This window comes from Apteryx mantelli, chromosome 1 (assembly GCF_036417845.1).
Source record: "Apteryx mantelli isolate bAptMan1 chromosome 1, bAptMan1.hap1, whole genome shotgun sequence".
Classification (NCBI taxonomy): Eukaryota; Metazoa; Chordata; class Aves; order Apterygiformes; family Apterygidae; genus Apteryx; species Apteryx mantelli.
The window spans coordinates 184,993,145-185,006,623 of NC_089978.1; the positions used below are offsets into that span (position 1 = coordinate 184,993,145).

At 41.2% G+C, this 13,479-nt stretch overlaps 1 protein-coding gene across 3 annotated transcripts in view; it reads right to left on the reverse strand.

The window, feature by feature from the left end:
* Window positions 1-13,479, reverse strand: part of SRGAP1 (SLIT-ROBO Rho GTPase activating protein 1) — a 149,524-nt gene that overhangs the window by 13,230 nt on the left and 122,815 nt on the right. For all 3 annotated transcript variants that reach the window (XM_067314158.1, XM_067314151.1, XM_067314145.1), the window contains exons 16-18: window positions 5,242-5,347; window positions 1,497-1,721; window positions 724-803 (exon numbers count right to left, since the gene is read on the reverse strand). In XM_067314158.1, coding sequence (XP_067170259.1) covers window positions 724-803; window positions 1,497-1,721; window positions 5,242-5,347 — 411 coding nt within the window. The remainder of the gene's footprint in view (window positions 1-723; window positions 804-1,496; window positions 1,722-5,241; window positions 5,348-13,479) is intronic.

Below are 13,479 nucleotides of genomic sequence, written 5' to 3' on the forward strand. Positions count from 1 at the left end.
AACAATTTTGACACCTCTTTACATCTGTTCATTTGACTGAAGCTGGCCAATGAGTTCAGAAATTACTGGGTGAGATATCTGAGGGATGACTCAATTGACATAAGCCACAGTCAAATAAACCTTATTTATTTAGGAGACCTGGCTAAAAAGAATTAACCTAATAGAGATGCATCAGTTTCTTCATGGCTACCCACAGTACCCAGAACTGTCAGAGTGAATGTGATTAATGTTTAGTGAAGGACTATTGTTCAGAAGTCTTACTGTGGGGGTATCCACAAGCTTTTCAACATTTATAAATCCTTTAGAAGGCATAGCTTTTAAATTTGTATCAAAATGCGGCATACTGAGTGGCAATTATTTTTTAGTTAAAAAATTCAAAGACACACTTTTGATAAGTTTAGCTTTTTCAGACAAAAGATAAAGGGTCTCCAAAAATGTAACATTATATCAGAAAATAATATCTGCTGACTGAAATAGTTTCTCTCTTGCCCTTCCTGTGACTGGGCAAACCAGGAGAGGACAAGGAAACAGCTGGCCAAACACAAATGGATCAGAGTGAAAAAGCAAACAAACAGGATTAAAAATGGTGGCTTTGCTACAGAACACCAGAACTGAAATCCTCTTCTTTCAAGTAACACACAATGAAGAAAGGAAGCAGGTCTCCTGCATGAAACACCTGTAAAACTCATTCCTATCAAAGGCACAATAAAGTAACAGACATACCATCTTCACTGGTATGGGGCTCTGTACTAGCATCCTGGTCCACTTCCTCTAATGTACCATGTTCGCTGTATGGGCTGTCACTGAAGAGAAACAATAGGTCGAGCAGAGACAGAAAACACAGCATGAAATGGATGCTTCAGTGGGCATTAAACCTCAGTCCCTGTCCTTCCCAGTCCGTCCAGAGTAACTGACTTCTTTCACAAATAACCAGTATGTCACCCCTCCATACCATTATTTAAAATTATTATAATGTAATAAATTTATGTGAAAAGTAATTCTCATGCCCTGCTATGAATATATAATTATTGAAGAAGTCAACATACCTGTCCTTCAGATAACAACTTCATTCATTAAAAAGTTGTCAGAACTTTTGAATCCTTTCATTTATGAAAGGTGTGTGCAAGTGGCTAAGAGAGGAAAGGAGTGGGGGGAAGAGTCTGGTATCATAAGCTCAAATTGGTTAAGGCAGTTCACCTCTTAGAGTTTCCTATCTGGCTGTGCACTCTGGCTGTACACCTGGAAGTCTGCCTGCCTCTGGCTGAACACAAGGGGAGCTTCCTCCACAAAAAGCTGCAGGAAACCTCCTGTGATCATTGCAATTGCCTTTTCTTCATTTGTTTTACAATTAACACTTTCCTTGTGAACATAAGTGCTCCTCTCACTTACCTTCATATTTCTATAGTTTGTGAAAGTCATTCTAGATCACAGGAGTCAACCAGACAAGCAGTCTGAAGATTTTGTTAAGGGGATAGAAGGATAATACTCTGACTTACCAGTAGTCATCTCCAGCCATACATTTTTCATACACTGGGCCATCAAGTTCTTTAGCATCTGGAAAAATAGCTTCATGATGGATGATGATAGTTTTGATTATTTCATTTACGTGTGCCTGACAAGACACCTGGTCTTGTATGTCTGGAACAGGCATCAGTGTTGGCCCAAAACAAATGGCCAGGTTGTACGGATCCATCATGTTTTCATCACTGTACTGTGAAAGGCTGTTATAATAGAAAAATCAAGAAAAATTGACTTATCCACTGCAACTAACCTTATTCTGAAAACTTGAGAAATTTCAATTTCCTCACAATGTGGAGATTTCCTGTTCTCCTTGACACTTACTCCCAGACAATATAACAAAACAAAAAAATGGAAGGGGGATTCTTCAATAGGCTATATAAATGACAAAGTGAGTTTCTGGTATGTACATGTGCATATATATGTGCTTCTACACTGTTGTGTTTAGTGTACACTGAGCTAATGGGCTAATGTAAAATGCATCAGCTGCTACTGCTTCTACCTCATCAGGGCTTATCCTCGAAGTGGACTGGATTCTAAATGGGTATACACACTTACCATTTATCATCAGACCTTGATGCATCTTTCCCATCCACTGGCTATAAAACTTAGGCAGACTGAATTGTCCTCTGGAGGTAACTCAGTTCCTGGATCTTACAAAGGTTCTTCTAGTTTCTGTTTTTACCAAGCAACCTAAAATCCCTGAGCACCTTGCCTTCTGCCCAGAAAATCCCATGGGAGGTTCATCTTGGAATCATGCAAACAAAAGACTTAGTTTTATTAAACAACTTTTGCATGCTTTTCTTTCCTCCAGAAAATTCAACATTATCAGTTTTCAACTTTGATTTTGAATGAAAAGTTGCTCTTTATTCCCCTATTTTAAAGCACTGACATTTCTCAGGGAAACTCTGGCTTTTGAGTAGTTCTGTGCAGGGCCATTCAAACATAAACTGGACACCCTTTACCTCAGTATTGTTCTGCACCTTGAAGCAGTAAATGCATTAGTATGTCTGCTTGTGTTTAAATACAGCAATATATTCCCTTTAGAAAGGGAATTTTGGAGAGTGTTTGTCACGTACAAACAATACAAACTGAAGAGGCAAACCTTCTAAATGACTCCCTTCATAACCTGCTTGTAAAATTAATCACGCTCTTCCTTTCTTATGCCACGTTTTGTTATCCTAGCCTGTGTGTTAATTGGAGATATCTTGTTCTACAGATTTATAAAGCTGTTTCATCTTTTATATGTGTATAAGATTGTGCAACAAAGGTGATAACTGTCATCATGAAACATGAGAAGTCCTGCTTGTGGCTGGTAACGTGCAGCGTTCCTCAGGGGTTGTGACTGGGGCCGATACTGTTTAACATGTTCATGTACGACCTGATGGATCAGATGGCATGCACACTCAGCCAACTTGCAGATGGTACCACACTGCAGGGAGCAATAGATATGCTGAAGGACAGGGTTGCCACTTAGATTGACCTTGACAAGACGGAGGAATGGGCTAATGGGAACTTCATCAAGTTCAGCGAGGATGAATGCAAAGTCCTGCACCTGGGACAGAATAATCCCAGGCATTACTACACTCAACTGACTGGCTGGGTAGCAGCTCCCAAGGAAAAGCAGTGGGGTCCTGCTGGACAACAAGCTGGACGTGATTCAGTACATGCGCCCTAGCAGCGTTGAAACCTAATTGCATACCTGGCTGTATTAGGAAGAGCATAGCCCAACAGCTCAAGGGAAGAGATTATTCCCCTCCCCTTGGCACTCATGAAGCTGTATTTGTAGTGCTGTGTCTAGTTCTGGGCCTCCAGAACTTCTCTTGTACTCCAGTACAAGAGAAATCGATAAACTGGGGCGAGTCCAGAGAAGGACCACTGAGATGGTTAGGAGGCTGGAGCACAATGAGTACAAAGAGAGGGAGAGGGAACTGGGTTGTTCAGCCTTAAGAGGAGAAAGTTAATGGGGAATTTAGCTGCAACCTTCAACTATCTAAAGGGGAGGTATAGACAAGATAGAGCAAGACTCTTCTTGGAGGTACACAGCAAAAAGATGAGAGGCAACAGATACAAGTTGCAGCAAGGGAGATTCCTACTGGAAGCAGGAAAAAATTCTTAACTATAAGGGTGACTAAGCATTGGGACAGGCTGTCCAGAGAGGCTGTGGATTTCTGTCCTTGGAGAAAGTTAAAGCTTGACCTGACAAGCCTTTGAGCAACTTGATCTAACTTTTGAAGTTTTAAGCAGGTTGGACCTGATGATCTCAAGTCATGAGGTGTGATGACTCCACGTGGCCAAGCAGGCCCAATGATACATACAGCAAAGCAGAATGGGATTGCAGAAAGCCAAACTATATGATTTTTTTTCCTGTGGATGGAGCAGTTTGGAGGCAGTCAGGGCTTTAGCCCCCTTGTTGAACTGCGTTCCTGTAGAGAGCACAGATTTAGCAAACATGACCATGTAACAAGTGTAACTGCATATAACTCTGGCCAACCTGTATGTCTAAGTGGAGGAGAAGCTGCGACTGAAGCCTTTGAGGTATTTACACAGCATCATTGCTCTGTGTGAATTGTCTGCTGTCTAACGAGGGATGAATTCATGCTTTCAGTGAATTCACACTTTAGCTCATCTCACTGCTGGGGGAATGAGTGGTGCTTCCCTCTTCTACTTGGTTATTTTCATAAAACTTCATCTTTGAGATCTATGTCCCTCTTTTAAATAGTGCTTGAAAGTGGTTCACAAATTATTGGAAGAAAGGAAACAAGAACAGCTGTGAATACAGACGTGCACATAACAGGCTGGCAAAACCACCGTTTCTGTAGGAACAGACAGAAAAAGGATGAAATGGGGAAGGTACCAAAGACTGAATGAGCAGAGGGCAAATTTGGAAAAAAAGAGGAAAAGGGAATGTGAAAACAGATATAACAGGAAGCAGACAATATGGCAGCAGAAAGAGAAGAGCTAGAATCAGGGCAGAAGAGAGAACATTTTGCAAAGTAAACAGTGAAAATACTGGGGTCTGCAAAACTGGAGAGGGCTGTGAGGGACTGCAGGGTGAAACATAGTGTAATCATCCAGCCTGCCTTCTACTTTTCTCTTTGAGAATGAAGAAGTTTTTTGAGAATGAAGGAGGCATGAAGTCTACTTTCTCGCATATCCTTCCTTCCAGCAGCTGCCTTTCTTTTGCAATGTGAAAATCCAACTAGTTTATATCAAAACATACACTGGGGGTACAGGTTCTCCTTACTGGTAGCCCCATTACTAGAAAATATAAGCAGAAACACGGAGTCTCTCTCTGGTTGAGGCTAGCATCAAGTAAGTAGCTTGCGGTGCCTGTGTTGCTTGTATATGTTGTTTATTTTTCCCACCAGGAGATTAAAATCAGCTTGAGATGAGGAAAAATTCTACTTCTAAATTATGTAAATTATTTTTAATGTAGCTACAGTTTGTCTGTGTTATTTTTCTTGCTTTACTGCTGTAGCATGCACTCCCCATTTCAGTCTTATTACAACTTTGCTCAGTTTTGGAAAAATGGAATTCTAATTTGCATGAAAACTGCTGTTTTCCTTCTATTTTCATTGCCAATTAAAATATTATTTGTTACGTTAAATGAAGCTTCAGTGTAAATTCTACACAGAATATGAGTAAACACAACAAACTTTGATACCAGCAGAGGAAGGTAGATAAAAGATACAGTATCTTGAGGAATTCTAAAGCACTTACTGGTTGAGGAAGGCAAAGAGGTATCTCATCACTATAAGGACCGACCTGGGCAAAGTAAGGAGGAGTTTGCGGATGTGAAGAGCCCTCTCACAGAGATTGTCTATTCCTGTAAAGCAGAAGAAGATATTTAAATTCTCTTTCCTATTATGGTCCAAAACAACATTCAGTCAGTCCACTCAGTTGGCATTTGACTCTTTAGTGCCACATGTCCCTAGCCAATATCTTCTCATTTTGGGCTATTAAAAAAAGAAGCACTAGAAGTCCTTCTCCCTCTCATTAAAATCATATGCAGTTTAAAAGCAATGCCTTTAAATACACCTTGCAAATCTGCTGAAGTCAAATACTATGCCACCTGCAGAACTAGACAGCTCATAAAACCACAGTATCAGTACAAAAGTAATCTGAGGGAACTAGGAAGAGAAGTTTACCCTCAGTTTCAAACACAGATTCATTCTCTTTATCTGAATGTGGATATTGGAAATATTATTCCAGTCACTAAGCTTCTCTAAATAGTATTTTTGATCAACTCTCCAGCTGTAATGCCAATAACAGCAAAGTAGAAGAAAGGCTTTATGCTGTTCAATGTGTAAACAACAAATCCAAAGATCACATGTACCTTCCCTGAATTTTATAACAGTCCACCAAAATTCTTCTGAAGTGGTCAAAACAAAGTCAGCTTAATAAAACCGTCACTTCCGAATGTCTAATAAGAAGGATTCATTATTTTGTGTTGGTCAGAAGGAGTATGTGCTACAAGTGGAGGTATGGATGGGGTAAGAAGAGAAATTATTTTTCAAAACAACCAATCTCTGAAGTTTCTAATCAATGTGTCTTTTTATGTAAATAACACTGCTAGAAACAATCGAAAATGTCAGTAATGCTCTTTATGTCAACAAGAAAGAATGCTGCAATTAACATCATGTAGGGAAAATCTTAGTAGACTACAAGAGAAATACTACCCAGTTGCTCTGAAATGGATGTTCAAAAATTTTGAAATGAGAAACAAGAGCTGATGCCAGTAGCTGAAAAGCCATTTGTACTAAAAACGAGATATTTAACAGTAGACACTTAAAATAATTGCTTACATAAAAATGTGTTAAATGTAAACAGAGCTCCTGGTGTTTATTTGTGCTTTTTGCTATGCCTGTTTCCTACAAATCAGCACTTATTTGTAGATGCAAAATGTGCATTGACTTATGTTTCTCAGAACAACTGGTGTTTGGTAATTAGTATTTTGGTACCACGAACTGAGCATAAGCAGAGCATCTCAGCAGTGAGACTTACTATTTATTACTCAGAGGTGCTGCACTTCATTAAGAAACGCCTGTGTAGTAAACGAAGGGGCAGAACCTGTTCCCACATCTGCAGTTAAAGGAGATCCCAGTGGCTCAGCCCCATTAGTGTGCTGGGGAACTAAAGATTTTGGGATGGAGTTAAACTTGGCTCCCTGGGACTTTCTGCAGAAGCAGAACGGTCCATCCCCATCTGTATAAACCCATTTGGATGGTGGCATTTATTGCAGGAGCAGCAAAGTGAAACTCTTGCAGGAAGAGAAAACCCCTATTCTAGCAGGGTGACTGACTGAATGCTGGAATAGTGGCATCGGTGAGCTGTCATTAACTACATCAGGGCTCATGGGGGAAAAGACTGCTGCCAGGCTGTATAACTTATAACCTAAAGAGTCAAAATGAACCCAGACTCTAGCTTAAAGTCAGTTCAAATCATTGTGCTTTCTCAAGTGGAGTATGGGACTTGAAACTTCTTACTTTTATGTTTCTGCTGAATCTGAACTGTATGAACGAAAAGGAAGTATTTCTGGTTACTGGTTAAGAACAGCAGTCTGCAGCAGGGACCTGCTAAGTCTGGGAGCTGTTTGCACAGGTAGGATCCGCAGAGCAATGGCAATCCTCTTCTCTCCCTTTCCTCTGCATACCACATCTTGGACTTGCCAGTACCACACACCCTCGCTTCTGCCCTGCAGTGCCACGCTGCTGTTCTGCACAGCCCACAGCCTTCCTCTACCTGCCTAAACTAAGCTGCTCTCAGTGGAAGGAGCCTGACCGTACCTTCAAATCCCATTCTTCCATCCCAGAGGGCTACTGTTACTGCTAGTAGCACCTTGTCACCTGTGCTTCTCTCCAGCAAGCCTGACTGTGTATCTCTGCGCACAGAGCTGTAGGTTTGGATGTTTTTTAGTTTGTGTGTATGTGTGCAGGTGGGTTTTCTATGGAACAGGGCTTGGGAAGAAAGGTCTAAAGGGGTGTTAGTTACTTCTTTCAGCTCTTCTGCCTCAGCAGCACTGCTTGGTCCCAGCACAGTGCATGGCTCAGCTTCTCTCTAACCTTTCAGTCCTGTGTCCTGGATTTGGGAAGCTGGAGAGAAGCTGTGATACAGCACCAGGATCTGCCTGCTGCATTAAAGCCTTTCCTGACTAATATGTTGTGCTGCAGCCCTGCCTCTTCCAACCAGTTCGAGAAACCTCTACTGATCTGAACCAGGACAGGTTTAGTCATAGCTGAACTCAAACCAGAGCTGAATCAAGAAATGGACTGACTCAACCCCCATGTGGGTCCAGCAGCTCCTTCCAGCAGCATGCTGCCTATCTGGATGCAAGAGCTTTGTCTAAACTGATAAATGAAACCAGGACAGGACAAGGTCTTGAATGCTGACGGGCAGCTACCATACAGGGTAACTGCTATCACACTCCCTGGTGTGCTGCTGGTCTGTGCCAGCTACAGCTCTCCCAGCCAGTACCCAGGCATGGTTCAGGGGATGTATGAGCCTGGAACTGGTCCCAGGAGGAAGCATGGACTAGGCAGACTAGGTACAGAGAGTCCGGCTGTATGGCCTTGTGTCAAGCTATCCCAGTTGTCCTAGTACAGGTATAACCAGTACAAGCAGGTCATCTCTGTATTGAAGCTGTGGCAAGCTATACATACAAGAATGAGGTGTGTGTGTTTCTAATATCTTCCTGGTAACTCAGTCCCAGTTTCCATGAAAGCTCCTTTATTGAAAATCCAAACCACTGCCAAGTGGTAAATTTGGGTGCTTTCCACACTATTTCAAAAAGCTTGTTTTTCATTCTCAGCACTGGTTTGTTTTAAAGGAGATAGGTAATAACATTTTGTATTTGCATGCTGCTTTTAAATGAGGAGCCAAATTTTATAGCTGCTTGGGTGTATGCAGTGCATGTGTGTTTGTGGATACGTAGGAAAGAAGGAATGAATACAGAGAAATCTTTCTGCATCCAGGCAGGAAAAATTTGTAGCTCTGCTGCTTCCCATACAAAGGGAACAGAAAGCATTGCTTTGCCTCCACTGGCCACTTTGCTAAAGAGAGCCTCAGGAAAGAACAGTCATCCAGGCTACAAACTGGTTCCTGTGAGGAACCACTGGCAATACCAATACCAAAGAAGGTTAGCTGCATCTTCCCTCTCCCAGCACTTCTGTTGGAGGCCCACTTTTCATTACTCTGATTTTTAAGAACTGTAATTAGTCCTACCTCAATGCCCAGCGAGGTATTTCCCATTTTTCAGCTATGAAGACTGAAGTACTGATATCATATGACTTGTTCAAATAATGCAATTAGCTGCCAAACAGAAATGGAAATCAGGGAATTTGAGCACTTCTTCATTACTCTAATGATAAATGAGACTCCCATCCTCAGACACAAGCAATCGGATAAGCCTCTGGCAAGGCCAAGCACACTGAGAACTAATGCATATTCTCTGAGTATGGAGGGAGGCAGGGAAGAGAGATCTGTGTGAAGGACACAGGAATATCAACCACAAATCAAGACACCATCAGGTAAATATTGCAAATGGAGAGGGATACATATTTTGTAGTTCCCAGTTCTCAGAGCAGAGCAAAATCAGAAGAGACTTTGGAGCTCGTCTGATACACCTGTATCCCAGACCTGTCTCAGCCATGGGGGCCGAACCTGCCACTAGGAGAGTTTCCTACCGGCCAGGCAAGATGGTGTTTCAAGTTGGGAACTCTCTGTGCTCCAGTGAAAACTACAGTGCAGCCCAAAAGACAGAGAGGGACAGTTGTGGGGCAAAAGAAGAGAAGGAAAAAAGGTCAGGTTGGTTCTGGGGCTTCAAGATTAAGGCACTCTGTGGGACATCTGGGCTGGAGACCTGGTTCCCACGACTATTAATGCATTTGTATCAGACAGTAATTGAAGGAACCCCCAAATAATGTAAGGAGCTAGGTCTTCTATGTACCCACAAAATTATCTAGACATCTAACCATCAAAGGCGTTTGGAATCTAAGGAACCTTCACCAGCTACTATGAAACATGAAAAACAGAGGTCTGGGAGGACTCTTTAGAGTTATTTAGTCCACATCTTCATCTTCCTCTTCACTTCTATCACCTCTGAGAGATATCTGTCCAATCTGTTTATAAAATCCTTCAAAGACGCAGACCTCAGCCTCGCCAAGATAATCTGTTGTAGCGCAATCTCACCTTGCTCTTGGAAAATTTTTATTTAATGGTCTCCCCTGGACTTTCTCTCTAAATGGTCCTTGTCCTTAAACTGGACAAACAAATCCAGCTGAGACTCATATCACTGCATAAGTGAAAGAATCACTTATGAGCTACCTGTCTCATTGCCAGCCACTAGCTGAGGACCAGTTCTCAATACTGTGAGAGAAGCATAAAACCTGGCCTTACATAAAAGATGTGATTTTCAACTTCCCAGGAAGATAAGCACTGAAACTTGTTTCAGAGACACAGTGTCACCTTTGCCTACTACAGAGAGACACATAGTCAGTGAGCATGCACCTTTCTCTTCCTTGAGAAACAGCACATTTTAACCACCTGTTGAACCACCATGAGGTTTTTTCAAACAGACTCTAGAGTGAAAAGATGAACAATCTGCCTCAGAAGAGCAAAGAAAGCCAGAGACGGGAGAAAACACAATTACTAACAGAAAACCCCAAACGTAAATAAAACAAGACTAAATTATAAATGAAGACAGGGATACATTCATCCTAAAGTACATTAAGAAAGCATAAGGCAAATTGATGTTTAATTAAGCAATAATCCTGAAGTAGTGGAGCATCTAACAGGCAATAAATATTCAAATACATAAACTCAAAGCTTTGGTGACTAAGAACAAAAGACATTTGCAAGAGAGCAATTGCAGGTGGTTCCCAAATATTTTGGGCCAACTGGACAGCTACATGTCTTTGTCATTCAAGTTTAGTTAAAAATGCTATAAAAGCACTGTACTTTCCTGTTCATCAGCGTGGCCCTCCGTACAGCCTTGCCTGCGCTGGTGGCGAGAGGTGGGTACCCATGAGGAGAGGAGCAGTCAGAGGTCAGAAATCAGAAACATGATTCTGGATTGCGTCTGTTTTACCACCCTGTTAACATCCTTCATTGGCCGATCTCAGTAGTAGCAAAAGAAAGGCAAACATTTTGCAGCAGGCAGATATTATTGATCAGCACATATAGGAGGAGAAACCTGGTGTCAGCATTGAATTAACTGGGCTAACCTAATAGCCAGTGCTGTGCAAGGTAAGCACAATACACAGGCAAGGGTAGCACAGAAGAGGAGGAAGAAGAAAGCAGACAATGGTAATGCGAGATAAAGTTGGACATTTCTGTCCTTCAGGACCAGTGTTTTGAAGGGCAAAATCCAACACGGTATCTATGAGGAGGTCGCTCATTACTTCCACTTGGAGCAGCACCTACTAATAATAGAGTGAATGCCTAATACGTTACACACCTGCTGAACATCAAATGGGATTAAGTTACACTTGCAGATGCACTTCTCATGGTCAGTTTGCAGCTGAGATGCAATGTACATAAATATATATCAGTGGTGAACTTAAGAGTTTGTGCCTCTTTCCACTTTTGGATAAATCTCATCCAAATCAAAGGTATGTTTATATTAACTCAGCAATGCCACTTATGGCTCTGTGAGATCTGTTTAAGAAGGCGTTACAGGAGGACAAAGACAAGTCTCCACTATTACTTGGGGGAAGGAAATAGCTGTTGTCATTTTGCTGAAACTTCTTCAGGAAGACTTGACAATTCATAATACAGTTTTTTACTTTTTAAATAATGGGCAACAGTCTGGAAAAGTAACAAAATAATTTCCTGACATAACATATTTATGTCTGTAGGGAAATGCAAACTGCTGGCTGCAAAGGATCAAAATGATGAACATTAGAAGGGAAAAAGACAAGTTTTCATCCATCCTGATGTGTTAGTATATCGAATTTAAGGGAAGGGGGGTGACAGCAAGAAGAATTATAATGACCTAAACAGTAGCTAAATTGTCTGGGTAGCTTAGGTGTGTCTGCTGCTGCATTGCATAGCTGTATATGTAAAATTCAACTGTAATTCGGATGTATAAGAACTCACACTAAGAGAGGAGTGCCCATGCAGGGAAGATTAAATATGGCCAGCCTTCAGTACACATCTTCAAGACCCTCTGCCTACATGTAACTCCTGTTACAAATATCTCGCTTTTGTTTGGGGCAACCTGCTACTACGACAGGGCAGAAAAGAAGCATAGCGCAACTCTCCTCCCTTCCCCTCCACCTTATTTTACCCTCTGGACTGTTATGTGCTACTGTCAGCAACAATAGCCACCCTTTTTGCTGAGAATACAGAATTATGGCTGTGTGATGCACAAAAGCCCACACTGAGATGGAGTTTTTACATGTTGTCCTACCTTGCATGCCTCCTCTGGAGCAGTCATAATTTGACCCCAATTTTATCTAAAACAGTTCATAAACCCAAACAGAATAACAGTGTTCTCATGAGCCTAATTAATACAAATTGCCTTAAAAGTCACAGTCATTTTGCACTGTTTCCAATGTATTTGCAAAAGGGAAAGCATTAAATCACAATGCTCTATTTCATTTGAAAATATATGCATAAATGCAAAGGAATTCCTCAGTGGCTGCACTGAGGCAAGGTTCATTTTACAGCAGTAGCTTGAATTATGCTTGACATCCATAGCTAAGTACTTCTGTTTCAAGAGTTTTTTTCACTAGCAACATTACATTCACATATAAAATGTGTGACATTCTGCCCTTTTATAGCTTTATATGAACATTAACTTTAGGAATTTGTTTTCTCTGCTCTCCCCTTTTATAACAATTTCTGCCAACATTAACAAAAATGCACTGGCAAATTTTAACAAACAAGTTGAAAAGGTTTATTCCTTTCCTTGCTGTTTTATCAGAAAACTAATGTAACAAGAATTGGAGTATTCATGCCCTTTTAATTAAAAACACCAAAGCTTTCTGGACTTTGCATACTCAACTACGATATAAAGAATTTACAGTGACTTCTGTTCTCATAGAGGAAATGGAGTCTGTCCCTGCTCCCATTAACATGAAGGAATATGTGGAGGAACTATTTGGTGTACTAGGGTCACATGAGCACAGAAAAAGAGACTAATGCAGCTATGACAGGCTCAAAGTCTGAAGCAGGACAAAAGTCTTGCCTAGAATGTCTTCCTCTTTGCAGGATGTACAAAGCATTAAGGTCAAAAGATAGCAATGGACCCTTGTCTTCAAGACAGACAGATTTTAATGGTACCCGACACACAGGTTCTATTTAAATTGAACTGTGACAGGTAGTGTATTCTGAAATGCTTGTTATTTTTTCCAAAAAAAGCATCTTATTCCCTGGAAGTAGTGGATAGCTTAGTGAAGCACACAGAGTAGGTACACAGCTGTAAAAACACTCCACCTCAGGCTTCTCCCAGGTAATCAGAGGATGCAGACACACAGCTCACTATTCCCAGGTGTGATTCTGGGGCTGGCTGTGGATACGGGGTACAAGAGCTGTTTCTTTCTCTTGTTGCAGCACATTCAAAACTCCCACTGTGACAACAGAAAATGAAACCATCCCAATATGCTCAAAAAGAAAACCCTTTTTGTCCTGCTAAAATACAAACTTCTCCTCCCTTCACTGAAGGAAGGTATTGACATGACTTTTCAGAGTGCCCCTAAAGATAGTGTTGTGGAAACCAAACCAAACAACCGCCTCAAAGAAAAAACAGTTAAAAACAGGTTCAGATGGTAACAACCCCTTTCCCAATAACCGTCCCATTCAAACATGTAGCTGGGAAAAGCAGTGACTTTGTTCAAGACTATTGCTTGTGACTGATTTCAGTTCTACTGGATGATGCTTGTATAAAAAAAAAGGTTGTCAATTCCTCTTTCACAAGAAATTAATCTACAGCCTACCTTGAACATGCAATACTTTGAC